Source organism: Lampetra fluviatilis, chromosome 24 (genome assembly GCF_964198595.1).
Source record: "Lampetra fluviatilis chromosome 24, kcLamFluv1.1, whole genome shotgun sequence".
NCBI classification, from domain to species: domain Eukaryota; kingdom Metazoa; phylum Chordata; class Hyperoartia; order Petromyzontiformes; family Petromyzontidae; genus Lampetra; species Lampetra fluviatilis.
Window position 1 is genome coordinate 6865940 of NC_136298.1, and position 26751 is coordinate 6892690.

General features: G+C 49.3%; 2 protein-coding genes across 2 annotated transcripts in view; one reads left to right on the plus strand and one right to left on the minus strand.

Moving 5' to 3' along the window:
• The first annotated feature begins 1915 nt into the window (after positions 1-1915).
• Positions 1916-26751, plus strand: part of LOC144941102 (phospholipid phosphatase 3-like) — a 34537-nt gene continuing 9701 nt past the window's right edge. Inside the window, exons 1-4 of the mRNA XM_078867585.1 lie at positions 1916-2242; positions 21263-21420; positions 24236-24522; positions 26605-26662. Coding sequence (XP_078723711.1) covers positions 2101-2242; positions 21263-21420; positions 24236-24522; positions 26605-26662 — 645 coding nt within the window. The 5' untranslated portion in view covers positions 1916-2100. The remainder of the gene's footprint in view (positions 2243-21262; positions 21421-24235; positions 24523-26604; positions 26663-26751) is intronic.
• On the minus strand, positions 7895-13814 carry LOC144941101 (uncharacterized). Its single transcript, XM_078867584.1, has 2 exons — positions 12017-13814; positions 7895-8199 (listed from the first exon to the last, which is right to left on the minus strand). The coding sequence occupies exons 1-2, from the start codon at positions 13313-13315 to the stop codon at positions 8185-8187; spliced, it is 1314 nt and encodes a 437-aa protein (XP_078723710.1). The 5' UTR covers positions 13316-13814; the 3' UTR covers positions 7895-8184.

A 26751-nucleotide genomic window follows, 5' to 3' on the forward strand; every position in this document is an offset into this window, starting at 1 on the left:
GGGGGCGGGTGGCCAACACCACGCCCGGCCAACTTTATCTCCCAAGTGGCGATGTTTTACACACCGCACCAGGTACTCATTTGTGGCTGAGTCGTCCTAGGGGAGGCCCAGGACTGGTTCAGATATTCGTCATCTATGTTGGCCGTGAGCGGGAATCGAAATTAGGTGGTCGGTTTCGTAGCGCAGCTCGCTAACCGCTGCACACTTCGGCTCCCCATATGAATATGTACATGCGCGCACCACACACATGTACAACGAGACGCACAAAGGTCTGCATTCTGTAGCGACGTGACCAACAATTGGTGCACGGCTATAAACAATTGCCCCGGCAGTAGCCTATGAAGGCTACACACCGGGGGGGGGGGAATCTTTGTGTGTGGGTGGAGGCAGACGGGGAGGGAGAAGAGAGACGTAATCGTCAGTAGCCTCAGAAATAATTACCGTCGAATCACAACGGGGTCTCAACTCCTGGGTTAAATAATTTAGCAGCAATTAAAATTACTCGTGTGTTCACCCCATCCCCCCATCCCCCCCCAGTCCCTGCCACCGAGTCGCCGTGAAAGCTGCAGGCCTCCGCCAGCTTTAGTGAAGCTAAAGTCGGGTTGTGTCTGGTTACTTCTTGGATGGGAGACTTGCCAAGGGAATCTCAGCGGCGTGCGTCCGCTTGGGCTGCATGGTGAGCAGGGTGCGTCTCCAAGCAATGGATTCTTGAATCTATCCGTGCGGAGCTCTCGAGTGGTTACCTCCCTGTGTGTGCCGTGGGGGTTCCCCACGTTCTCCGATTTCAAACATCACAATTCAGGGCACATTACAATTCAGGGATACTTTGCTAAATACATAGAGGGCGTCATTATTATACCTTAATACACCACTATTTCTTGATTTAAAGCTTTCGTGACTGCGGGGATAATATTATATTAATATTATTTTATTATTTCCCTTCTACGTGACTTTACCGAAAGAACCAAGAATATACACCACTATTTATTTGTATTATTACAGATATTCGTTGTACATTATAAACAATTGCTGATATGAAAAATAAGAATACGTTTTACCCTTTCTGGCAATAAAACCGGTGTTGGGAACCTTTTCTTAATTTTCATACTTTGATACTGGCAAAAGAGGTCCCATGACAATTGATAATATACTAACACACATACAGTGGAACACAATTAGTCAATACATACATAATACGTTTAAGCCCGGTGTGATGAACAACATTGAAGTGCTACAGATGACCGTATATGATGTATATAATGTAAAATACATATTTAGATGTGTTCAATTATGATAAGCGCCTTCTAGGAACGGTCACGTTGGGTCCACGACACGTGAGCTTGTTTTTCTAACGCAGCAAACGCTTAACACAGAAAAGCTCAATGCGATTGTCTGTTTTGTCACAATAAAATCACTCCCTCCCGAGGGATCCCCTCGGAGCCCACCTCATGAGTTTCACCAGAAGCCAATCGTAAACAAACATTATCTTCAGCACACGTGTTCATGTTGCATCGAGAGCTGTCGATGTCGCGGTAATTTCCCCTTTACCACCGAGTAAGTTCCCAGCGCTATAAGTACGTCTAACTCAACCAATCATCCGGCAAGACGCAAGCGTACGCACACACGCGCACACTTGTATCCACCAACGCTGAAGTGTGGGCAGATAGGCTTCGCTCATTCACATCACAGTAGACTGTGTGGTTTGGGTTGCGTGCTGTGTACCAACTTAATGATCAACTTTCGTTGGTCTCAGAGATAAAAACAGGATCATCAGCGCGCGCTGAACGGTTCGAGCGGCGTTGAACTTCTTTCGCACGTGCGCCACGGAGCCAGCCGCGCTCGCTGTGGCCGTCGTCTTAGCCTACGCGTAGGGGCATTTAATCTGTCAAGTCGATCGTGCTGCTGCTGCTGTTGATCCGTGGGGGGGAGGAGGTGGAGGAGGGGTTCTGTGAGGGTGCAGAAAACATAAATAGGCCGGGCCCACTGCATGCGGTGTTCATTATAGACGCGCCGCGCCGGCTAAAGGAGGGAAGTCATTTCACTCGGAGGAAGGAGGGGCATTGAGAGAGAGAGACACACACACGGAGCAAAACTTAAGAAATGGAGACCTGCTACCAGTACCAGAAGGCGAAGGACCTGGAGACGGGATCCGGCTCGGATGGGACATGCAAAGACGGCTCTCCCCGCAGTCAAGCCGCCCGGGTTCGACTCCTTCTTGGCGACGTCGCAGGACTGCTCCTTGGTCAGTATGGAACTTGTTCGTTCGTGGCGCGCACGCACAGACAAAGATCCCCCCGCATATAGCCTGTGACAGACTGTAGGGGCAAGTGCTGTTAGCGAGCACCTGTAAAGGACGGGACGGCACACGGAGGGGGGGGGGGGCAGCACCACGCCCGGTTGCCTTTGTCTCCCCAGTGGCGATGTTTACGCATCGCACCAGGTACTCATTTTATTGCTGAGCCAACCTAGGGGAGGCTCAGATAATCGTGAATGGTGTTGGCCGTGAGCGGGAATCGAACTCGGGTCGCCGGGTTCGTAGCGCTAACCGCTACACCACCGCTCCTCCAACACACGCGCGCGCACGGACACGCGTGTACACAAAGACGCATGGTACTGTTGATCGATTGATTCATTCCCGACCACGGCTCACACCGGTGGCTCGAGCGGTGATGTTTGAAACCGGCGTCCGCGTCCTTCAACTCATGCGATGTGCACTAAAGAAACCCTCGGCATATGTGGGAGACGAAGGCGGTCGGGCGTGGTTGCTGTTCCACAGCACCCCTGATCAACGCACGTGCATGGACACGCACGCCTGTGGCCATTTGTGTGTTGAAGCCAAGATGCATTGGAGGCGCCGTGTGTTATACAAGCTGCGATGTTAATGAAGCAGCCTTCTTACCAACAAAAAAGAATTTGCTCTGAATGCGTAACAAAGGGCATGGGCATCCTCGCGTGGAAATACGCGAACAATGGGCTGAATGGGGGATGTCTTTTGTTAACGGAGCCACATTTAGGCAGGGCTAATGGAACGTAAAAAAGACACGTGTACATACTATTAGGAGCTCTTCACGACTGTATAGCCTTGCTCCCCGAGTCACCACCACTACCACCACACCACCACTACCATCATCATCGTCACAATCAGTTATCCAATGCGAAAATGTGTTATTGACTGCGGTGCAGTGGCGATACACTAATTGTCCGGTGATGCTGTGTTGGCAGTTGTGCAAAAACACAAATAATAACGCAAATAATGACCACCAACAGTGCCTTTAAAACGGACACATTTGAATAAAAAAAGCGACGTTTCAAGCAATGACCATTTTTAAATAGACAACGGTTCTTTATGTGCGATGATAAAGGGCCATTGCCCGAAACGTTGTCATTGTTGAATTGGTTTAATGGTAAAACGAGTAGACTATACAGTAGATACACATCTAGAGCCGAGGTCTGATAATCCTGCTGCGTTGTGGTAACACAAAGCCTGGCTCTGATAATGAGACCCAGAAGGTCGAAAGCGGTCCAGAGTTTGCTTGCTTAACAAATACCGATTGATAGGTTTAGTTCGGATAGCCAATAGGCGGATGGAAAATAACATAGTTATCATTATCTGGGATCCACAATGGAGTTCTGCTTGGAAATACATTGTAATTGATCAAATTGTGAATGTGGTTTTCATCCATAATGATTGTGTGGTGTGTACATGAATAATCATTTTTATTGTTTTCATCATCACCACCACCGTAATGCACATCCTCATCATCACGGCAGATGGGGGGCTTCGATCCAAGACGGGAATTTTTTTTTGTAATGAAAACATTAGACCGCAGTTTTGTTGGCAATAATCATGGCCAGGGCATGTGTTTATCTGGGTCACTGCTGTGCTTATTGCAGTTCATTGTTTTGCTACCATATGTACATGCAAGCAATTAAAATCCACTCAGTATATTATGCTGGATGGATTTATATTGAGGCAGAAAGAGAAACACATGGAGTAGAGAATGTGTTACAGGTTAAAATAATAATTTTAAGAAGGACCATTGCCCAGGACATTTCACATTTGTTCCCAAGAAGAAGCATGCCCGAAACATTTCGTAATTATATATTGTTTCCTTTCAAGGCAGTGTTATTGACAAATGTGTGGAGTTTTTTGTTATCTGAAAAAAAAATCCTTTAATATTGACAATATATAGACTTGCCACATGCAATGATGCTTGCAATATGTTTGCTTGAGATTGGGACCAAAAGTGACCATGCAGGGCTCGGGACAATTTCTGCTTCTTAACCTTGACTCATGTTCAGAGAAAGATAAAGTTAAGCACATGGGGAATGGCAATAAAAATAACAAACCGACGAGACTAAACAACTTCTAGCATTGTTAGCATGATTACACTCTGAGAATTAACGCTGAATCACTCATTCTTTTCGAACTTATTTTTTGTGTGTTTAGTTTCTTGTCCTTCCCACCGCACCTCCGATTGGCACGGTTGGCTACGTACGGTGCAAAATAAGTTCAACATACATGCATGTGTAGCATCATGTAACGAGTTAAGGGTGCAGCCCTGCAATTGCTTGCTGACGCCACTGCTGGTGGACGGGATACTTTGGCCTCTTCTTCTATGCTGGTCAGACATCTTGAGAGAGGTGGTGGTTACCCACACTTTACTCCACCACGTGCGACCCATGGTGAACCCATTTGTACTGCTGGGTGGACAAGAGGTGGGGGGAACGTGGTTGGGGGGGGGGCATTTGAGAAACTTTTCCCCATTCCTTCAACTGCCCCACCTGGAGATCGAGCAGGCGACGTTTGGATTTAAATTGCATTGTGCTAACCGATCACACTACGGCAGGTATCCCCCAACACGGAACGTATAGGACGTATGACAGTAATTGTAAACTCTTACAAAAATTTACATTAAAAAAAATTAAAGTTTGGCTTTTTTCCCCTGGAAAGGATGCCTAAGTGGGGGAAAATCACCCCCCTCCCCCATAAATCAGACAGGCAAACACAATATAAACTCAGACATTTAAAAAAATGTTACCAACTCATGGGAACAATGCTATAACCTTGAATAAGGGGGGGGGGGTGAGGGGGCTGGTGTCAGTTACAATCGGGAGTTATTGTGATTGAGGGAGCCCAGGGCAGGCCCACCCTTTCCTATGTATGCCCTCACCGTTCCTGGCTCCTGCCGCCTGTATTGTTGCCACCTTCCTTTACCGAGGGTGACAATGCGGCCTGGAAGTGGAGAAACACGAGCCGTCGAAACGCGAGCCAAAAGTCGTCGCTCTCATATGCACAGCATCGTGGAGGCTGCGCATGATGATGAGAATGGAAGCAAACAGTCATCGCCTGTCCTGTATGCATGTATGTTGAACTTCTTACGCACCGTACGTAACCAACCATGCTAATCATGACCACCACCACCCCAGCATGCTCTCATTTCTTGCGTAGGTTCATATTTGATATCTTTGACTGTGTCTCCCTCGTACGTGTGCTGGGTTTTCTCTGGGTTATCCGGTCTCCTTCCCGCATGCAGCGTTGGACCTGGTTATGACTTGGATGGGAGTACAGCAAAGTTTTCTTGAATCCATCCGTGCAGAGCTTTTGAGTGTTACTTCTTAGTGTTGTCCTTGTGTGGTCTTCTTATTCGTCAATGCGACGTCTAACTTGTGTATGTTATGTCATCCGCGTGTTCCTCTTCTTATCTCTGTCATTCCAAGTTTGCAAATCTTTATTTCCTTGCAACACTGTTTAACTGTTTCGTCGATTTTTTTTTCTAATGTCAATGTCTCATCCACACATCCGATTAGAACGATTGGCTAAGTAGAGTGCGAAAGAAGTTCAACATGCATGCATGCATACATGTCAGAGCAGGTTGTATTGCTAATCTTATGTTTATTTTCATGATTAAGCTCAATTTCCAAAAAACACTCCCAATTTTCTCTGATCTGCCTCTTTATTTAATTATTCAAACCTATCCATAATACTGTTTTTTTTGGGTTAGATCGCGTAAATATAAATGTGTCGTTAAACCCGCCACCACCCGACATACCCAATTAGTAAGATTTGTCACGTACACAGAACATGCCAATTGGTTACTAGTACAGCACGCCGGTGTGTTGGAGAGCAAATCCCCAACATTTACAATCTGAGCACTAACCCAAACAAAAAACCTGTTATGGATGACATTGGTCGTGAAAGTCTTTGTGTTAAATTGATTTAAACCCAGTTCTGTCCCACCGAAAGATATATCCAGTTGTTGAGCTGAGTTCCCTTCGCGACTTCTAATTATAAATTGCAATAAACAGGGCTTAAGTTCAGCCGAGTCGTTACGGGTCAGAGACCCAGAAAAGATTTCAGCTCCTAGCAAACCATAGTAGCTATGGCTACTAGTCACGCACCTTCTCCAGTCTGTCATCATGATCATGTATCCCCTTAAATAACAGAGTAGACAAGCAGACAATAGGGCTCCTTCATATAATCTGTCTCTCCACATTAAAAATAAAATATTCTTTACACAGCCCATCAGCCTCGCCACCTTCCTGGGAGCGAATCATTTCAGCATTCGTTGCTTTAGTGCGAGCAAACTCTAAACCGCTTTCGACATGCGGTGTCTTATAAGCAGTCAGGCTTCCTTCGCTCAGCACCGGTTAACTGCCGAAGGGTAAAGGCAAGAATCCTCTCTTCGAGATATGAGTCCATCCTTTAACCGCCGCACTCGTAGCGTGGGTGGCACTGATGCCCCTGCCTTACATTCTCGTTAGGGTTTGCCAATCCTTCACATTCTTTTCCAGGTGGTGCCACTGGTGTATGGGTCTGCGTTATCACGTTTTTGTTGTTGCTGTTGTCATCCGATTGATCGTTCTACCACGTCCCATAAGATAATGTTTGATATGCCCCCCTTATCTTGACCGATCTCCAGCCACTTGCCGTTTTTTCTTCTTATTTAATTTGCCAGCAATCGAAAATATACTGAGTGAGAAATTAAGAACCTGGCTATGACTTTCAAAAATCCAAATGGACGTCGCGGTATATACCGCTTGGCTGTGTGCAGTTGGCTGTGTAGAAACAAGTAAGGTAAATAAATAAATAAACGACACTTTGGACCTTGAAGTTCTAATCAAATACCCAAAGGGCAGCACACAGATACCACGATTCCACATCACCCCCACAGCATATCGCAGTGAACTGTAAACCGCACTGCAATGCAAAACCTGTACTTCATTTACAACCACAGCTTCTATAAAACTACACACTCTATACAGCTGTAACAGGTTCCGGAGACACTTGTAGAGGTAACTTCTTTATTACAATACAACACTCCAACAGTCCAACAGTCCTGATACTCTGTTACAGCCTAGGTACACAGCCTAGCTACACAGCCTAGATACTCTACTCTGGCTACGCTCCGGAACTCGCCCTCACAAGGTCGTAGAGTCGGGAGTTCCAGAGTCCCAGCGCTGGCTCTCACAGCATCCCCGGGTCTTCAGATGGCTGGTCGTGGGTCTTGGGTCTTGAGTTACAACTGGGCCCCGATCGTCCAGGGAGCTCTCCTTTTATGCCTGGTACAACGAGGGGTGGGGCCGTGTGCGCCCCCAGATATCCCACAGAGCACACACAGCCCCCCCCTTTGGCGGCGCCAAGGGGATTAAGCGTCTGGACCCCCTGGGAACTCAACGCCTGGCGCCCAGAGGCTTAAGCGTCTGGACCCACCTGGGAACCCAGAGCCCCCAGCAGCCCCTCCCTTCTTATGTCACTACATTACCCCCCTCTACGTAGCCTCCAGCCGACCCGGCTGTCAAAAAAAATACAATTGTACAAGAAATTATTTGTTAACCGTCAGAATGAGTGTGTGACAAATCAAGAAAAAAAATGAGAAGAAAGCGTCTCTCCCCCTCCTGTGGTCACCGATGCAGAACAACACTGTATAAACACATATATGCAGGATGAACGCACGCCCCAATCGCCCACTATACATGATGGAAAAGTGAGTGGCGTCGCGTTGGGACGAGAGTTCGTGGGCGGGGGTCATGAAAATCGTTTGAGTTTTGAGCGAGTCCGAGTGGCAGGTCCATCGGTCGCGACGGAGGCAGGAGGGGACCGACGACCCGCTGTTGCGCTTGTGTCCTGGGTCGCTGATCCCGCGGGCAAGCTTGTTCCCGCTGGGTCGGCCGTGGCGGATTTCATTCCCAAGGCACCTGAGGGCGGGGCAGCGGGACCTGCCCGAGAGTTAGAAGCAGCATCATCGCGGCGCGACTCGTCAGACATGTCGCGCTCTCGGCCCCGGAGATGTGAAGGAGGTGTGTAGGGTTGAATGTAAGGTTTTAGACGTGACGGGTGCACGAACCAACGTCGCTTGCCATGCTGGATCCTGACACACTGCGGGCGGAGAACGCGAATAATAACAACCGGCCCTCTCCAAGGCTTAAGCAGTTTTGAGGAAGTAGCCAATGGTACCTGCGGGCAGTGGAGCCAGGCGCGGTCCCCTTCTACCCAAACGTGGCGGGATGTGCGGAGATTCCGCAACCGCTCGTTGGCAAGCTGACGGGCTTCTGAGTTATTTTGAGCAGCCTCCCGGGCATCTACGAGACGACGCACATTAGCACGGATGTGGTCGGCAATCTTAGCCTTAGGTGCGGGCTGTTTAATGTGCAATTGTACGTCGATTGGGGGGCAAACCTCCCTACCATACATTAGATAGAATGGCGAGTACCCCGTGGCAGCATGGGGCGCCATTCTATAGGCGGCCAAGACACCAGGTATGTGGAGATCCCAATCAGTCTGTGACTCAGACACCTGGTGGCTTAGCATGGAGGTAAGTGTCCTATGTAATCGCTCGACCATACCGTCAGTCTGGGGGTGATATGGCGAGGTGCGAATTTTGTGTGTCTCTAGCAGGTTGCACACATCCCGCAACAGGGTGGAAGAGAAATTTTTCCCTTGGTCGGTCAGCAGGCGTTCGGGAGCACCCTTGTCCAGGACGTAGCCCTGGAAAAAGGCCTCTGTAATGGCTGCTGCAGACTGGTTGGGGAGTGGCCAGGCCATGGCCCATCGGGTAAAATATTCGACCCCAACCAAAAGGTACTTATTACCCCGAGGAGTAGCGGGAAACGGACCCAAAATATCCAATGCGACGATCTCATTGACCCGGGAAACTTTAATGGATTGGAGCGGCGGGCAGGACGGCCTAGCAGGTGGTTTCCGCCGTGCACATTCTGTGCAACCTTGCACAAGGTCAGCCACATCGTTTGCCATGCCCGGCCAGAAAAATTCCAATTGGATTTTAGCTAGTGTTTTCTGAACACCCAAGTGCAAGAGGCGACTGTGGGTTTCCCACACAAGTCGCCCCCGCAGGGAGGTGGGCACCACCAATGTGTGGGATTGGGACCCCCCATCCCAATGCATGAGGACGCCTTCCCGGATGACATATGATACGGGGCCCCCCTGCCCCCTGTGACCCTCGGCATCCCTAGCGCGGCGTCTCAATTTGAGGAGGGAGACGTCTTCCATCTGAAGACGTCCCCAGTCGTCCAACCCGAGGCCCAGCAATGCGTCCTGCGGAACTTGCGTGGAGGGAGCCCCGTGGTCCCCGACCCCATCCCCGGCCGCGGCCGCAAGGGATGGGGGCGGTACCCCGTCAGGCTGCCTACAACGCCCCGCACCCAAAAAACAAGCACAGCGCCCATTGTTCGGCAGTCGCGACAACCCGTCGGCGTTCCCGTGTTGAATCCCCTTGCGGTAAATGACAGTGAACGCAAAGTCCTGGAGGATCTCGAGCCAACGCGAGAGCTGTCCAGATGGTTGGTCCACTCGCAAGGCGTATTGTAGCGCCGCGTGGTCGGAGCGTACTGTGAAATGCCTGCCATACACGTATGGCCTGTACTGCTTTATGAAAAAAACGATAGCAAGCAATTCGCGGCGCGTCACGCAGTAACGTTGCTCCGCGGGCGACAGCACCCTGCTGCCATAGGCGACGACGCGCTCCACTCCATTGACAATTTGCGACAGCACCCCTCCAATTCCGGTGTTGCTGGCGTCTGTATCCAGAATGAACGGAGTGGTAAAATCTGGATAAGACAGGGTAGGAGCATCGACCAGTGCTTTTCGGACGGCATTGAATGATGCCTGTTCTAACTCTCCCCATCGGAATTTGACCCCTTTGGCCGTTAATGCGTGGAGGGGCTTCGCAATAGATGCGAATCCCGCAACAAATCGTCGATAATATGAGGCGAAGCCGATAAAACTCCGCACCTCCCCAACAGAGGTAGGAGTTGGCCATGAGCGCACGCAATTTGTCTTTTCGGGGTCCGTGGCAATTCCCGAGCGGCTGACAATATGGCCCAAATAACGAACCGAATCCCTCATGAGGTGGCATTTTTGCGGTTTGAATTTGAGGTTAGCCGCTCGCATTTTAAGGAAAACTGCCTTCAATCGCGTGAGGTGTTCATCAAAAGTTTTGCTGAACACGATTACATCGTCGAGGTAGATTAGGCAAGAATCCCACTGGAGCCCAGCGAGGACCAGCTCCATCAGGCGCTGGGACGTCGCCGGGGCCGAGTGAAGACCCATGGGAAGTCTGTTGAATTGGAACAGTCCCTGCGGCGTGCGAAAGGCCGTCTTTGGTTTGGATGCGTCATCAAGGGGTAGCTGCCAAAACCCCGAGAGGAGATCCAAGGTGGAGAAGTAATGCGCACCTGCTAAGGCATCGAGCGACTCGTCCATCCTGGGAAGCGGGTAGGCGTCGGCCACCGAAATCTTATTAAGTTTCCTGAAGTCAACACAAAAGCGGAGGCTCCCGTCGTGCTTCTTAACAAGAACGATCGGCGCCCCCCATGGGCTATTTGATGGCGCAATGACATCGGCCGCCAACATATCGTTGACGGCCACCCGTACATGTTCCTTTTCGGCCGGGCTCAACCGGAATGGGTTTTGACGAATTGGAGCGGCATCACCCGTGTCGATGTGGTGGCTTAGCAATTTAGTGCAGCCAATGTCGAATTTGCTTTGACTGAAAACGTCGGCGAAATCGCTCAGCAGCGTGCGTAATTTAGCATGTTGTAATGGTGACAAATCGGCAGAAGTGGAGCAAAGCGCGTCGAGCCATCCTGTGTCAGGACCTGGCTTGGCAACGGAAGAGAACTCGCCCCCTACGTGACCCACGATCACATCTTCTGGCGGGGCTGGCGTCGCGTGAGCAAGCACCATTCCCTGACAGATAACGGCCGTTTCCAATCCCGCGTTAAGGACCTGGATAAAGGGGTCGTGGTCGCTTCGCACGAGCGTTTGTGCACACACGAGGTCCGACACCCGCTCAGCTGAACGCGAAGGCCCGATCACAGCACCCCCCATGAACGCGTCGTAATCAAGGGGTTTACGAAACCGGAGGGGAACTAACATCTGAGAGCCAGGAGGAATGTGAATTGTGCACGCCGCCAACGCCTGCACCGTCGTAGATGCGGAGTGCAACCGAGTGGGTGTGGGTAGGAAGGCCATGCGTCGGCCGGAGGGGAGCTCAATACACCCTTTGTTAATGAGAATTTTAATGGGCATCTTCCCCAAGAAATCTGTTCCGAGGAGGCACGGAACGGCGAGGGTTGATGAGACCAAAATGGGCCCAACTAATTGGACGTCAGCAATGCGGATCTGAGCATTGATCCGTCCGGTGATGCCCAACGAACCCCCATTTGCGGCATAGCATGGCACATCAACTGGCTGCAAGGGACGGCATATATCGGGCAAAATGTTATAAATTATGTCTGAAATGATGGTCGCCGACGCACCCGTATCGATCAACATACGAACATCAACGCCCTCGATGGAACCCACTACGGCAGAGGACCCTGCCGCAGCGGCAACGACCCTATGGGCCAACTCGGACCATTGACCCGGTCCGAGCGCCCGGTTGTTCAATGATGGGCCCGAATCCCCCTCCTCAGAAGCATGACCCCCCTGTGTGGTGTGAGGGTGCGTGCTTGTTGTAAGTGGGGGCCGAGAGTGCGAGGTGTCGTGACTCGCCTGGGTATGCCGAGGATACGGTGGTGGCCGAGGCGCCGGAGGTCCTGAAGTCCGGCGTCGGGGGACCCGGCAGCCGGACGCCACATGGCCCCGAAGGCCACAGTTGTGGCAGACGATGGACGCTCCGTCCTGGCGCGAGGTTGGCCGGTCCCGCTGGTGGTGATCTCGCTGGGATCGCCAGTTGGACGATCCGCGATTTTCTGTTGCTGCGAAGGCCTGATGAGGCCCCGAATGCACGTCATAGGCTTGTGCATCAGGTGGGCCTGCGCAGGCGGCGATGGTCGTGTCCTCATCGCAATGTAGGTGTGCTTGGATGCACCTGGCAGCACGTAGCGACGTGAAGTCGTCGTCGTCGTCGGCTGTCGGCATGGCAACTCGAAGCTGGCGGGCCAAGCTCATGAGCTTCTGCAGCACGAGTGACTCCACAGCGTCTTCATCCATGCGAGGGTAGGCAACCTTCGCCATGGCCAGCAGCGCGCTGCGGTACCCCATCGCCGACTCGGAGGCCTTCTTCCTCCTCGCATCGAAGCGGTGACGTGCTTCGGATGGGGGTCCATAAATCAGCCGCATCTGATGAAGGGCATCCGTGAGCGTGGCACGTTTTGCGCGTGGCACAGTAAGGAGTGCTGCGAGGGAGTCGTCGTCGAGCATGGCCGGGAGGCCTTGGAGCGCTTCATACTCCGACCAGCCGGACGTCTCTATAAGAGAGACGAACCGGCGTTCGAACGCTGCCCACTCACCCCCCTCTGAAGAAAATGCCTTGAGTGCCGGCAGGCGTTGCTGGACGTGAGCCAAGCTTTCGTTGCCTGGCAACCCGGCTGAAGCTGGCTTCGCGTTCGCAGCGCTGTCACCCGGCGGTGAGGGACGCAGCGCTGATGACGCGGCGTCATCGGGTTGGCCCACGCTGGGCCCGGAAGTGACGTCGCTCCCAGCGGCCACTGCTCCCCCCGCAGAAGTGACGACACACCCGGATGTATTTGCGGCGGGAACGGCCGCCATCTTTGTGTGGGAGCCGGCGGGATGGTGCGGCCGCTGCGCCTCCTCTCTCCCTGCTGTCTCCGCCTGTGAGCGACGCATGTCGTCCAGGATGGAGACGGTGGCGTGGAGCAGCTCGGTGAGGCGAAGCAGCGTTTCCTCCATTGCTGCTCCCGACGCTGGAGGAAGATCGGCAGGTATGGTGGACGACTGCTGAGCCGGCGGTGCAGCGTCGCTGTCGGCCCGAGTTGGCTGCCCCGTCGCCGCTTGCTCCTCAACATCGCCGTCAGGACTGAAGGTACGTGGCTTACTTCTTGTCTCCATTGCCACTTCTGACGCCAAATGTAACAGGTTCCGGAGACACTTGTAGAGGTAACTTCTTTATTACAATACAACACTCCAACAGTCCAACAGTCCTGATACTCTGTTACAGCCTAGGTACACAGCCTAGCTACACAGCCTAGATACTCTACTCTGGCTACGCTCCGGAACTCGCCCTCACAAGGTCGTAGAGTCGGGAGTTCCAGAGTCCCAGCGCTGGCTCTCACAGCATCCCCGGGTCTTCAGATGGCTGGTCGTGGGTCTTGGGTCTTGAGTTACAACTGGGCCCCGATCGTCCAGGGAGCTCTCCTTTTATGCCTGGTACAACGAGGGGTGGGGCCGTGTGCGCCCCCAGATATCCCACAGAGCACACACAGCCCCCCCCTTTGGCGGCGCCAAGGGGATTAAGCGTCTGGACCCCCTGGGAACTCAACGCCTGGCGCCCAGAGGCTTAAGCGTCTGGACCCACCTGGGAACCCAGAGCCCCCAGCAGCCCCTCCCTTCTTATGTCACTACACAGCTACACACTCTGCAGCCATCACACCTGAAGGTGCAGAGAATAACATGTTACGTCTCCAGCAGTGTGCACGTGAATGTGTGCAACCATTTTGTTCATCCACTGGTGGATGAAGGCCTCCCTATGCCTGCAGTGGTTGTGGGGGTTATCAGACCAACAACAAGGCTGGTCAGTGTTGGTTAGTGCAAACGGAGACCATAAAATTACAGTACAACAATGGATTATTGCCACACTGCCCTTTCCTACCCAGCACGGAGCCAGAGGTATAGATTTGTTTTAATTTACGGGACCATTTTTGTTTCATAACCTAACCCAAGTGCTGCGGTGGAGCATTATGGGTAATGGAGAAAGGTACAGCTCTGCAATTGCTCACGCCGCTGCTGGCAGAAGGGCCTCCTAGAGGGAGTTTTAGAGAGCCCCTCTAAAGCGTAGTTTGGCTTACGCTTTCACAATGGCCAGACATTTTTACCTCACCACAGGCGAACTGACTAACCTTGGTATACTATTTATACTGCTGGGTGGACAGAGGCGTGGGATTTAAATCCAGTGTGTTAATCATTACACCAGCAGCATCAATCGTGTAATACGTTTAATTAATCTATTCCACGTCTCCATATAATGCTGGGTTTATAAATATGGAAGGTACATCGGACAAGACACTACACTATATATAAAAATAAATCTAGATATATAAGACAGAGTGAATTATTTAGTTTTGGTATATAGGTTGGTATTTACCTGAAGCTATGAGAGGAGACCCTTGTGAGATTAAATAGGGTCATGGCTGATAATATTTGCTCTTTCACACATCTACTAAATTATTTACAATCGCTGCACCCACATTTAGAATGTCGCTGGCTCGTCTGATGCAATTTTAAGCCTCACCTTCAGCCCTGTACATGGACCGTGTTTTTGGTTGTTGATACGTAATTTTATAAATTTGCAAAAGAGGTTGGGAGGATTCATTTTTGGGGGCAGGAGGGCAAGTTGTGTTGCTTCTTGTGAATTCTGCTTTTGGCTCTATTTAGTAAATTGTTTTATGATATCCTTTCCAATTGTGTTATCGGTGCCATTCATTTCATGATCCGAAGTATACACTCAGATCTCTCGGAGGGCACCACGACATTCCATGTTATAGAACGGCCTCCAGAAGTGGATACTACAGAGTTACCTCTGAGATCCCTTCAAGTGATCTCTTCCACACAAAAGGGGCAGCACTTTTCCATACACTCTGCCACAAAGAGTAATGTCCGTCACACATCAGTGAAACATATGTTTTGAATTCTCAGAGCTGTAATTTAGCTAAATTAAGTGCAGAACCAAATTTAATCTGATGGCCTTTTGTGTGGACATCGGTGACTTCTCTGTGATCATCAAATCGGTACGCTTGAGAACCCGGTTTCAAAACCAGGATTTCAGTTGTTCCGGCTCAGTGCTTAGACCTCCGTGTTTTTTTTTTACTTCGCGACTGGCCAATAACTTTAGAACCCACAGTCCCGTGTCAATTCTTACAAAGTCTTCTTTCATTCGTAATGATGATCGGCCTCGGGAATTAACCAAATCGGTCACTCATTCGGTTGTTGGTTTTCTTGAGAATTTTCTGAGATACCCTTTTCCAAGTGAAATCCTGGAATACTTGTTTTTGTTTGAACCCAACATGGGTAAGCGCATCATGGCTCTATTGAGTCAGGATTTCCTGTGCAAAGAAAAATTAGATCAGACTTTTGTTGGGGCAGATCTCCTGGGGACACTTTGGATATGAAGTGCTGGCGATTAAAAAAAACTTATTTGGCATTGGGGCCTTTTAAAAAATCAATGACGGAGCCAGTGGGGGGGGGGCACGTGGCCCCCCAATGATCCGATCGAAATCCCTAATTTCGATCGGATCATTGGGGTTTATTAGTAATAAATCGGCATTTTGCGACCCCCACTGCCACTGTGTAGCATATTAGTACGTGCCAGGGACTCTATGAGATGATAGGACAATCGTCTGAGTCCATAATTGGCAAGAAGTAACGGCAAAGCAGTTATAAGTGACTCGGAATTGTGCGCAGTTGCGTATACAGTACACGACTTCCCTGAAGGCAAACACCTTCAGCGAGCGCGATGCCGATCACACACGGTTCGAATTCGACCCTCGATCGATGGCTGCACCATCGCCGCACACGCGTCGAATAAAAATCAAGGGACAAGTTCTTACTTACTCACAACTCCTATCATTTTTCATTGCTGGAGGGGTTGCCCTCCCTACTTGAAAATCCTGGCTCCGCCTTTGCAAACAAGCCCCACAAAAAACATCTTCAACATTAAATTATAGGCAGGTATAACTCCCAACATGTTCAATTTCCTACCCTGGGTTTCGTTTAAACCAGCACTTTGCTGAACGAAGCTTATGGGCAACGGTAAACCGCATCCACTGCACAAACCATGGCAACAGTTACGGTTACCTGATGCACAAATGGAAAATAAATAAATAAAACTCTCCGGTGTGCAACTGTGGTCACCATCCAGAGCAGACCATGGAACAAATAACAACTCAACGTTTCGACTCACAACTACGAAGGAGGCACCACAGCGATACACTCCGCTACTTCTGACGCAATTACCCGGCTCAAGCATCTCGATGTACACATTTCTAATTGTTGCTCAACATCAACATGAGCTGCACAAATAAGAAGACTGAACGAAAATAGGGTTGGAGTATGTTGGCTGAATGTTATTGTTTGAGCGCTATATGTGCGACTGTTTTAATTGCTGTGTTCTCAATGTAAAATGTTTAATACCTATCACTCTGTGGATAACAAGTTGATTATATCTTCTCCCTTAGCATGTCTCAACATAAAAACTGAAATGTGTTTTTAGTCCATCAGCCTGTTAACCTTCCAGACTTATGTTAGCCAGCAACATTTGTTTAAAAATAATAATTCTGCAGAATGGTTTTGCTGTTCTGGAACTCATCAGCAGAATTGAGTAAGCTAAACAAATACTCAACGCTGCCTCTATATATTTGTATATTTTTTTTCTTTTAAGGCAGTGGTATTGACGAACGTGTTGAGTTTTGTTATTCGTATCTCGTGCACCACTGCCAACAGAGCAGCAGCATCAACGAATAATTTGTCTAAACAAATACAACAGACAACTTATATGATAGCACTATTGTGCAAAAAAGCAATAGTGTGTAAAACCACCAGTGACTCTGTTGACGAGTCCCAGATGGACACATCTAGTCCAGAGTTTGCAGGCTTATACAAAGCCTGCTGACTGGAGGTCAATAGCCTGATAGACCAAATATGTGTTTTATTTTGCAGTTGCGAGGAGATATGCTTTGGGAAATCGTGTGTTTAACTTAATACACTGAATACTCCGCCGCTGTGCTCCGTGAGGTTCTGTGCAACACTTGGGCGCAGGATCGTTGCCTTTGGAGCCATGACTTCACAAAGGGGCCTTGTATTTTTACAAACATCTATTTTCAGAATACATCAGTGGCTGATGGCAGGAATTCCACTGGGTCACTAATTCTTGAGATTACATTCTCTCGAACGCAGACATTAATGACTGTCGGCAGTAACAGCTTTATCATTTGAAAGTTGCTCAAAACGCGAAAGAATGTTTCCTTGTTATATGTGAGTGGAAGAAGATGGGGGATTGGATATCATTAACATCCCCGCAAGATATGGTGCGGTCCACTATGAATGCGAGCACCTGTTGTTCCCCTAGGGGATTTGTTCAGTGCATTGGGATCGTCGCTGTTACTTGTGGCATGTACCATTTATATACTGCGAGAGGAGGGGGGGGAGGATTGTAGCTCACATTATCAAGTACCGCAGCACTTAAAGGTTTTCATTTTTAATTAAGCAAAGAGGTTGTTAAAACAAACGCTTAAGAGCGGATCATGTTTTTTCAATTCCACTCGTGTCGTCGATTATACATTTAACATGACGGAGTTTTGGCATATTCTGAGATGGGAGAATGCAGCCTTTATTTAAATATATATTTAACAAAAACCACACACATACAACATAATTGGCATGCCAATTACCATAGCAACAGTCGCTGCGGAGAAGCACGGTGGATTAAACTTTAGAGAAAGGGGCAGGGTGCTGGAGTAAATCCTGCGCAGGGAGCTGTGGGGTGCAGCTGCATCTGTGGGTGGAGAAAGGCGAATCAGCGCAAGTTAAAGATCCCCCGTATATCTTCTTGGTCCTTTCGGTAAAGTCACGTAGAAGGGAAATAAAATAATACAAATAAAACATAATAAAATAATTCTCACGACGTTTCGGCCACAACGCAAGCAGCCGTCCTCAGGTGAAGAACAGGTCTGTCGGAAAGACAGCGCCCATTCAGACGCGCCCATTCCGACAGACCTGTTCTTCACCTGAGGACGGCTGCTTGCGTTGTGGCCGAAACGTCGTGAGAATTATTTTATGTTTTTATTTTTTTATTTCCCTTCTACGTGACTTTACCGAAAGAACCAAGAAGATGAATCCCTGCAGTCACGAAAGCTTTAAATCGAAATCCCCCGTATAGCCTGGACAGACTGTTGGGGCAAGTATTGCTAAGTGAGCGCTGAATGGAAGTCATGTAACATGCCAGCATTTATTCAGCGAATCAATGCACAGGCAAAGACAAATATCCCCCGTATAGCATGGACACATTGTTGGGGCAAGTGCCATGCCAGCCTTTATTCACACGAAGACACACACAGATTAGTACGTACGGTACGGCAACATACATACAGGCAAAGGTTCCCCATATAGACTCCATAGACTGTTGTGGAAAGTGCTTCCTTGAACACCTATGTCAAGGCTGGCATGGCACACGAGTAGGGGAGATGAGGGGGTAACCAGCACCATGCCTGACGACCTTTATGTCCTCCGTGCTAATATTTACACACCCTGCACCGCATACTGATTTTAAGGCTGAGTCAACCTAGGCAAGTGCCCCCAAGACAGGTTGAGGTCCAGCTTTCCAACTGATGTCATACGTGCCCAGGAATCAGGTCACCACTCCAAATACGGACATACACACCAATGCGTGTGAACACACACAAAGACAAAGAACCCCCGTGTAGACTGTTGGGGCAAGTGCTGTTAGCGAGCACCTATGAAGGCAGGCACGGCACACGAGGGAGTTGGTGGCCAACACCACGACCGACCGCCTTTGTCTCCCCAGCGGCGATGATTTTACACACCGCACCACGTACTCATTTGAGGCTGAGTCGACCCAGGGGAGGCCCAGGACCGGTTCAGATAATCACCAGTGGTGTTGGCCGTGAGCGGGAATCGAACTCGGGTCGCCAGGCTCGTAGCGCAACGCGCTAACCGCTACACCACCGCTCCCTACAATGAACATACACACACGTACACACTGGCACACACATACACACACACTGACACACACACGCACGTTACGTACGCACAAACACCGGCAGCTTGCGGTTCGGTTGTACGGGTGAAGAGGATGGCCAAGGAAAACAGGGCGAGGGAAAGAGGCCAAACTGCACAGTCAACACAGCTGAGATATAGATGGGCACTGGGTTTTGTATTGAAAAAGCAAGCCCCCCCCCCTTCTTTGGCTGTTTACACCCCTCCCCCCCTTCCCGAATAGTTGTTTTTGTGCGAGTGTTTGAGGGCACAGCGGTAGCCCGCAGCTATTTCTGAACGTAAGCTGTGGACTGAGTGAGGTGGCAACAGCTACAGAACACCTTTTTTTCTTAGTCCTCACTTCCCAACAAAGCCAGTGGGGATGGGGCCCTGGGTTGATCATCGTAAGCATTAGCAGGAGCAAAGCGACGATCTCCGTCCGCCGCTGGATGATGATCGATCGACAAGCCGTCGCTGTCTTCCCCGTTCCTGTGACGCATCGATGATGGTCCGTCTAGCGACGCGTCCTGCCCCAAAGCCACCATCCCTGACTTTTTGTTGACAGTTAATAAGATGTCTGAAAATGGAATCATCTCGAGGATGTGGTCAATGATTAATGGAACTAAAGCTAAGACTCTTGTATGCAGTAAAAAAAGACAATAGTGGTCTGCCATTGTTTTATTTTAATTTCTCACGTGAGTTAGACCTGCTGATGTCAAGGCAGTATCCACCCTCGTTTTGGGGAAGTGCGTGTTTCCGTTATTCTGAATTACTTTGTTGGTTTTTAACTGGGCACGGTGCCCATCCCTCCAAGCACTCCTCGTTCTCAACCCTGCTTAGTCACTTAGATTTACAGAGATGGGCGGCATTCCGTGTGATATCGTCTCGGGCCATATGTACAACGTTAGACCAACTCACGATGACTTCATCATCATGGTGGCCACGGCTCCTGTTGAAGTCACCACACCTTGCTGCCGACGATTACTCCCCTACTACACGTAGCCTCCAAGATATGCCGTAGCAGTCTCCCAACCCCATCTGGTCTGAGGTCTTCCCCTCGGGTAAAGGATTCGTGGAGGGCATGATACGCCACGGCGTTGAGCTATCATTTTTTGGCCAGGTCTCTTCTGAAGAATAAACTAATAGCTCATTGGGCTTTATCTGGTAATAGTAACAATAGTTTAGTTTTATATATTTTTTGAGTGATTTGTTTATGTTTCCTATACTTTGCACTCCTATCATGTTTTTGTATTGTTTGTTGTTGTAACGTTCTGACCCTGCACCCCTACTGGACATCTGTGAAAAAGAGAGCTTTATAGCGCATCGGATTCCTCCAGTATGAGTTAACATTCTGATTCTGTGAGTCTCGGTAACCGGGCCTCCCCCATCCTGCAATCGTCTTCTTCCTCGGCGAAACCCTTTTTTCGCTTTTAAAATGAGACGCAAATTTGAATATCTCTCCTCGAAAAAGTAAAATCGGCTGTGTCACTGGGGCACAGCAAACAACAAAAACTATAATAATAGCCATGGTAAAAAAAAAACAAGCAGGTGGATATGTCGGTGAGCTTTTACTGCCTTTAGTTTTGACGGAGAACTGGTCCACGTGTGTCTCGGGAGAGGGAGCAGCACGCGGCAGAACCCCCGACGTATAAGGAAATGCAAAGCTTCTCAAACTCCGCTCCATGCCGCAAGCGAATGTGGATACTTTTTAAAGCGAAAATGCGCGGGCTAATTACGTGCTTAAAAACAAAGAGCGGTTTGTTCTTTTGGGTATCCAGTAAATATTCATTTTTTTCCATCATATTCGAGGGAAATAATGTATATATTTTGGCCGACTCGGATTTCTCTGGTGTCACAGTTATTATTATTCATATACATTTATTATTGATATAGTGGATGTTTTATGCGAGGAGTGGTAGAACGTGGCGGCAAGACAACAATTTTGAAAAATTCGGTTGGTGGGTCACTTTTAGATGGGGTGAGGCAAAGAAAAAAAGAATAAAATTTTGGAGATTATGAGAGGTTTTTATTTTATATTAATTAAAACAGTTTTTTTTCTCCCACCCTCAGCCGCGCTGCCATTCTTGGCCCTGGAGTTGAACCTTCTCCACCCGTTCCAGCGGGGATTCTTCTGCGGCGACGAGAGCATCAGCTACCCATATGAGAAGAGCGAGACGGTGCCCGATGGACTACTGAGCGCCGGGGGATTTCTCATCGCCCTGGCCACTGTGAGGATACACGCGCACACACGCATGCAGACGCACACACATGCACACACGTGGAACCCACGGGTGGATTAACACAGTGGTTTAGGGGAGCTGCAGCCCAGGGACTTGGATTTGAAGGGGCGCGTAAAAAAATATTTTGAAACGGAAAAGGTGAAGCCCTGCAATTGCTTGCTCATGCCACTGCTGGCAGAAGAGCCTCCATTCGAGGAACTTCTAGAGAACCCCACCTTGGTCGGACGTCTTAGAAGAGGTGGGATTAACAACCCCAAAAATATGTGATTGCGAGTGACCTTGCATGCATATTGTGCTCTTGGCATGTAGCGAAATGTTTCGGAGTGCAGGTCCCCTTATTGTCAGCTGTCCCTGTGCAGCACAAGGTGACCCGGCACATGGCTCTGCAATGGATGTTAATCTGCAAGTAGGGAGCGATAATTGTCATGTGAATAAACTGTGGGTAATTTTTCAAAGTTGAGCAAATTTGAACTGGGATTGACATTGTATGTTTTTTTTTAGTTATGGGGGAAACCAGGAGAACCCGGTGGAAAGTCATGCAGAACAGCGGGAATAGAACCCAGAGCCTGATTGATGTGATGCGGAAGTGTTACCGCGGCACCACGCTGCCACCTCAATAATGGTCGAAATACAACACTGTAGCACTGTTAAACCGTATGGGTAAATGGTCATTAACGGTAGAGCTTCACTTTGTATATTACCACCGGTTAGTTGCATGATGACATTGTGATCGTTTAGTTCATTTTAACTTTGAGTTAGCTTTACAATTCGTACATCATTGGTGGTGATAATATTAATAATAATTTTCTTTTATATGGCATCATTTATGCAATCAATTATATTATCCAGTTCCATACACAGAAAATACAAAAACAAAGCCACACTATTTAGCAAAAAAAGTTAATATGCAAATAACAAGAACAAAATACGCATAACAAGAAAAAAATCATCGCAGAGCAAATCTATTTAAATAAATATATCCGTTCAGTATTCGTACCCCAGACCACGATCCCAACATTTCGCCGGATTTTGGAGAACCTTGACTGGAGGGGTGGTGGAGTGGCCAAAAAGCTACGGGCCAGTTGGACAATAATGTAAATGCCTATTTTCCAGCATATGGTGGTAAAACAGTTGAGGGCAGGCATTGAATATACACAGTAGGCCTCCCTGCCCCCAAACTATAACAACCCTGGGCCGCTATAAAACTTAATCAGACCAGACCCTGCACACACCCTCTGTGTCTTAGCTCAGGGCGGCCCACACATGTGTGAGTCGATGTACAACAGCAGGCGGCGGGGGGTGGGGGGGTGTGGAATTTAACCCTTTCCCGTTCCGATGATGGTACCTGTACGTCATCGTAACGAAATCGAAATAAAAACTCTAATAATTAACTTTATCGGTATCGAGGCTCCTACAAGGCAATGCGGGAGGGCGTGTGGCACGATTTGGTGCCAGCTACCGTAGAGCGCGGTCGTGTCACTACAGTTCCCTGCGGTGAGTACGATGTCTTTAGAAATAATGGTGCTATGTCTCTCTAAATAAAACCAACACTGAGCCGTTTATGCGTTTCGAGATTGAGAGGTGAAAGGGACCCCCCCTACCCTGCAACTTGCAGACGTCTCAGAATGGGAGAAAGGGTTAATTCTGCTGCTGTGGTGCATTGCGATCGAGTGAGCTCTCTGCGGTGCACCTGTAGATACCAGGAGGCAGCTGTGGGAACCAGACCAATTTTAAATTGGTGACCATGGCGAATCTAAAATTGGATGTGGGGCAGCGTGTGTGTTGCCAAAAAAAATCTGCAGTCGGTATTGGGTGGGGGAAGGGGGTGCAAGCGGGAGGTCATTGGATAGTGGCACATGGGTGTGGGATGATCGCCGTGGCCCAGGGCTGCTGGGGGAACTCTTTTATGGTTAGAACTGTCGTCGGTTTACACTGCACCAGATGTGACGTTGGCTGTCGGCGACCCATGGCTCTCCATCTGTGTGAACCAGCAAACACCTCACTGTTGTCCTCCCCCCGCCCTGCCCGCACCGACGATGAGCACAGTTGGCTACGTACGGTGCGAAATAGGTTCAACATACATATATACATTGGGGGGCAGTTCCAGAGTTTAAAGACGGACGTTTCGGATACTGTGCAGCGGAGCGGTGGCGCACTGTGTCAGCGCATTGCACTCTAAAACCAGACGCGTGCGCTTGATTCTTCCCGGCCGTAACTAATACCAGTGGCGAGTGATGTCTAGACTGGGCCCGAGGCTTCTGCTTTCCGATCACCAACCTGCACTCTTCGGCATGGTGAAGTCTCGTCAATCAACCCCCATGACCTGTGCAGGCGTGGAGAGGTGCTCATCCAGCAATGGACTGACAAAGGGCGAAACAAATATTTTCCTTGAAAACATTATTTAATTTTTTTTATACTATAAGTGATGACGTACGGTCAACCAACTACGATTGAGAGGCATGACGAGGCTTTCATCCAGTAGTAGATTGACAATGTACGTGGTGGGGATGAACCTCTTTGTAGAGCTGCCACTTCACATGAATGGTAACCACGGTTCACGTACCGCCACGCGGTAACTACAGTTCATTTACCGCCACGCGGTAACCAGTTTACGTACCACCACGCACAGGTGATTGGGGGCGAGCTATATGCCACCTGTTCTTCCTCCTCCTCCTTATCGTCACCATCTTTTCTTCTGTTCCTCCATCTCGTCCACCCACTCATCATGATTCCTCCTCCACCCTCCTCACCTCCGCCAATAATTCTCGTCCTCCACCTCGTCGTCCTTGCCCTCCCCGCGCAGGTGATCGGGGGTGAGCTGTGCGCCGCCTGCTGCCTGGGCCACCGTTGCCCGCCCGTGCTGAAGAGGGGCAGCTCGCTGCCCGGCGCTCTCTACCGCACGCTGGGCGCCTTCCTCTTCGGCTGCGCCGTCAACCAGTCGCTCACGGACGTCGCCAAGTTCTCGGTGGGCCGGCTGCGGCCGCACTTCCTGGACGTGTGCAAGCCCGACCGCGCCCTCTACAACTGCTCCGAGGGCTACATCACGAGGGACGTGTGTACGGGGGACCCGGCCGTCATCACCGAGGCCAGGTACGGTCATCGTCGACGGTGGGCGTTTGGCGTAAGGGAACTGCGTCGCAAAATACTTGGGAGGTGGGTCATCAGAAATTATTTAAACGATCGATTACTCTTAACCGGCCATCGTTTCAATAATGCAAATGATGGGATTGCACGAAGATGGCCGGGCGAAAAGTATCAGCTGCGTTCTCCAATGCGTGCCGCTGAATGGGGAGGTGATGGGCAGGGCTTGGTGAGGTCGGCATCATCAGCCCTGTAGCGGTTAGCGCGCAGCCCTACAAAACCTTAGACGCGAGTTCGATTCCCGCTCACGGCCAACACCAGTGCCGATTATCTGAACGGGTCATGGGCCTCCCCTAAATCTAGTCAGCGTCAAATGAGTACCTGGAGTGGTGTGTAAACATCACCACTAGGGAGACAAAGGCGGCCGGGCGTGGTGATGTCCATCCACCCCCTCGTGTGCCGTGTCGGCCTTCGTAGGTGTTCGCAAACAGCAATTGCACAACAGTCTGTTAAGGATATAGGAGGGTTCTTTGTCTATGTCTTTGTGTGTGTGGGAACATCGAATCACATGAAACCTCTGCTGTTGAGGTTGGCTGCAGTCCTCCAAATGGGTGTGAGCAGTCACGTGTCGAGGGCCAGCATTACTTAAATATTTTCAAATTTCATATATCGTCACGCTCAAAATAAACAATGTAGCTGCGATCATTGGCAATGCTCACAATTCAAACATTAATGAGATTTTTCTTGTAAGTGAGTGTTATTATTTTGGGGTAGAAAAATGTGAAAGTTGCCATTTGGAGGCCAGATGTGTGGAATGTGCCCGTGCGTGTGAATGCGAGTCAATTGCCATCATTCCACTGCAAAGCAAAGGGCCCCCCTCTTTCCAAGAAATGATTTGTTATTAATTTTTTAAATAATAATAATAAAATAATCATTATCCTTGAGCTAATCACCGCTGGATGAAGGTCTCCAAAAGTTGTCACCATCCCTCATGCAATAAATATCTATGCTCTTAAGCCAGGAAAGTTCGAGTCACAAGTCTCTCTGCTCCTAGAGGGCCCAGCAATGGGACGTTTGGCCATTTACAAAAGTGAGAGTTCGGCTTCATGTGGGAGAAAACCCGACGCACACCCGAGGAGAATCGCACCACACATACCAGAAAGGGCCACAGAGATCTCCGCACAGATACATTGAGTCTGCGGACAGACTAAATCCGCGCTGAGTGGACCATATCTATCTCCTGGCCAGATCACAGCCCAGAGGGCATGGGAGTTTCACAGATATGTGACCCACGAGCCCTTGACCCCAAGCGCTACATTAACAGAGCTGGATTGCATCACAGTGGGGTCACCCACACTTTACCTCATCCCAAGTGAATTGGCGATTGACTCACCGCAATGTTTTCCCCAAGTGGGTTTCTTTGTGTACATTCGTGTGTCCCTGCGATTAAAGCGCCCTGAGTGTGCCCGATATTGTCAGGCATCAGAAGCCAAGACGAACACTATGGGAAACTGCTTATGATTAACATGTGTTGTAGGCTTGGGCTGTGTGAGGGTTCCACAGGGCCAGTAGATGGTAACGCGGCAGTAGTGGGTTTGATGTGCAAGCAGATATTGTCCAATCGCTGTTGAGTAAATCCATCTGTGTGGAGGCTTGAGCGTGTCCCATGTGAAGCCAAACAAAAAAAAACTCCTCGTTGATGCAGTTGGCCAAGCAGCCCAATGTGGCACGACCCACCTCAGTGAATTTTCGGACTCAATAGTTTGCAGAGCTAATATATTCTCTCTTGTGTATGAGGAAGTGGAGGTGAATTGTTTGTATTTATTAAAGCTTAGCTTTTAAATTATTTTAAAATGGACATTGGGATACATATAACATTTGCTTTACAATAAATTAAGCCGAAACATTAATCTCTATTCTAATTACTTTGAGCATTATCTGCAGAGGTTTGTGTAAACAAAGGATCAACATCAACCTTTAGACAGGAATTCTGATTAGCACGGTTGGCTCCGTACGGTGCGAAATAAGTTCAACATGTAGTACATTTGTTTATTTTCTGTTAACGCCTGCCTGTTTATTTTCAACTCGCAGAAAATCCTTCTACTCTGGCCACGCTTCCTTCTCTATGTACACCATGGTGTTTCTGGCTGTGAGTATCGCAAATATTCACACACTCACTGTGACATGGATTTGCACCGAAAGCAACGCTTAAACGCTTCGGCTTCTCGTATCACATCT

What these genes read in the sequence shown, in the direction of transcription:
- LOC144941101 (XM_078867584.1), bottom strand. Translation starts at nt 13,315, where the DNA reads ATGGAGACAAGAAGTAAGCCACGTACCTTCAGTCCTGACGGCGATGTT.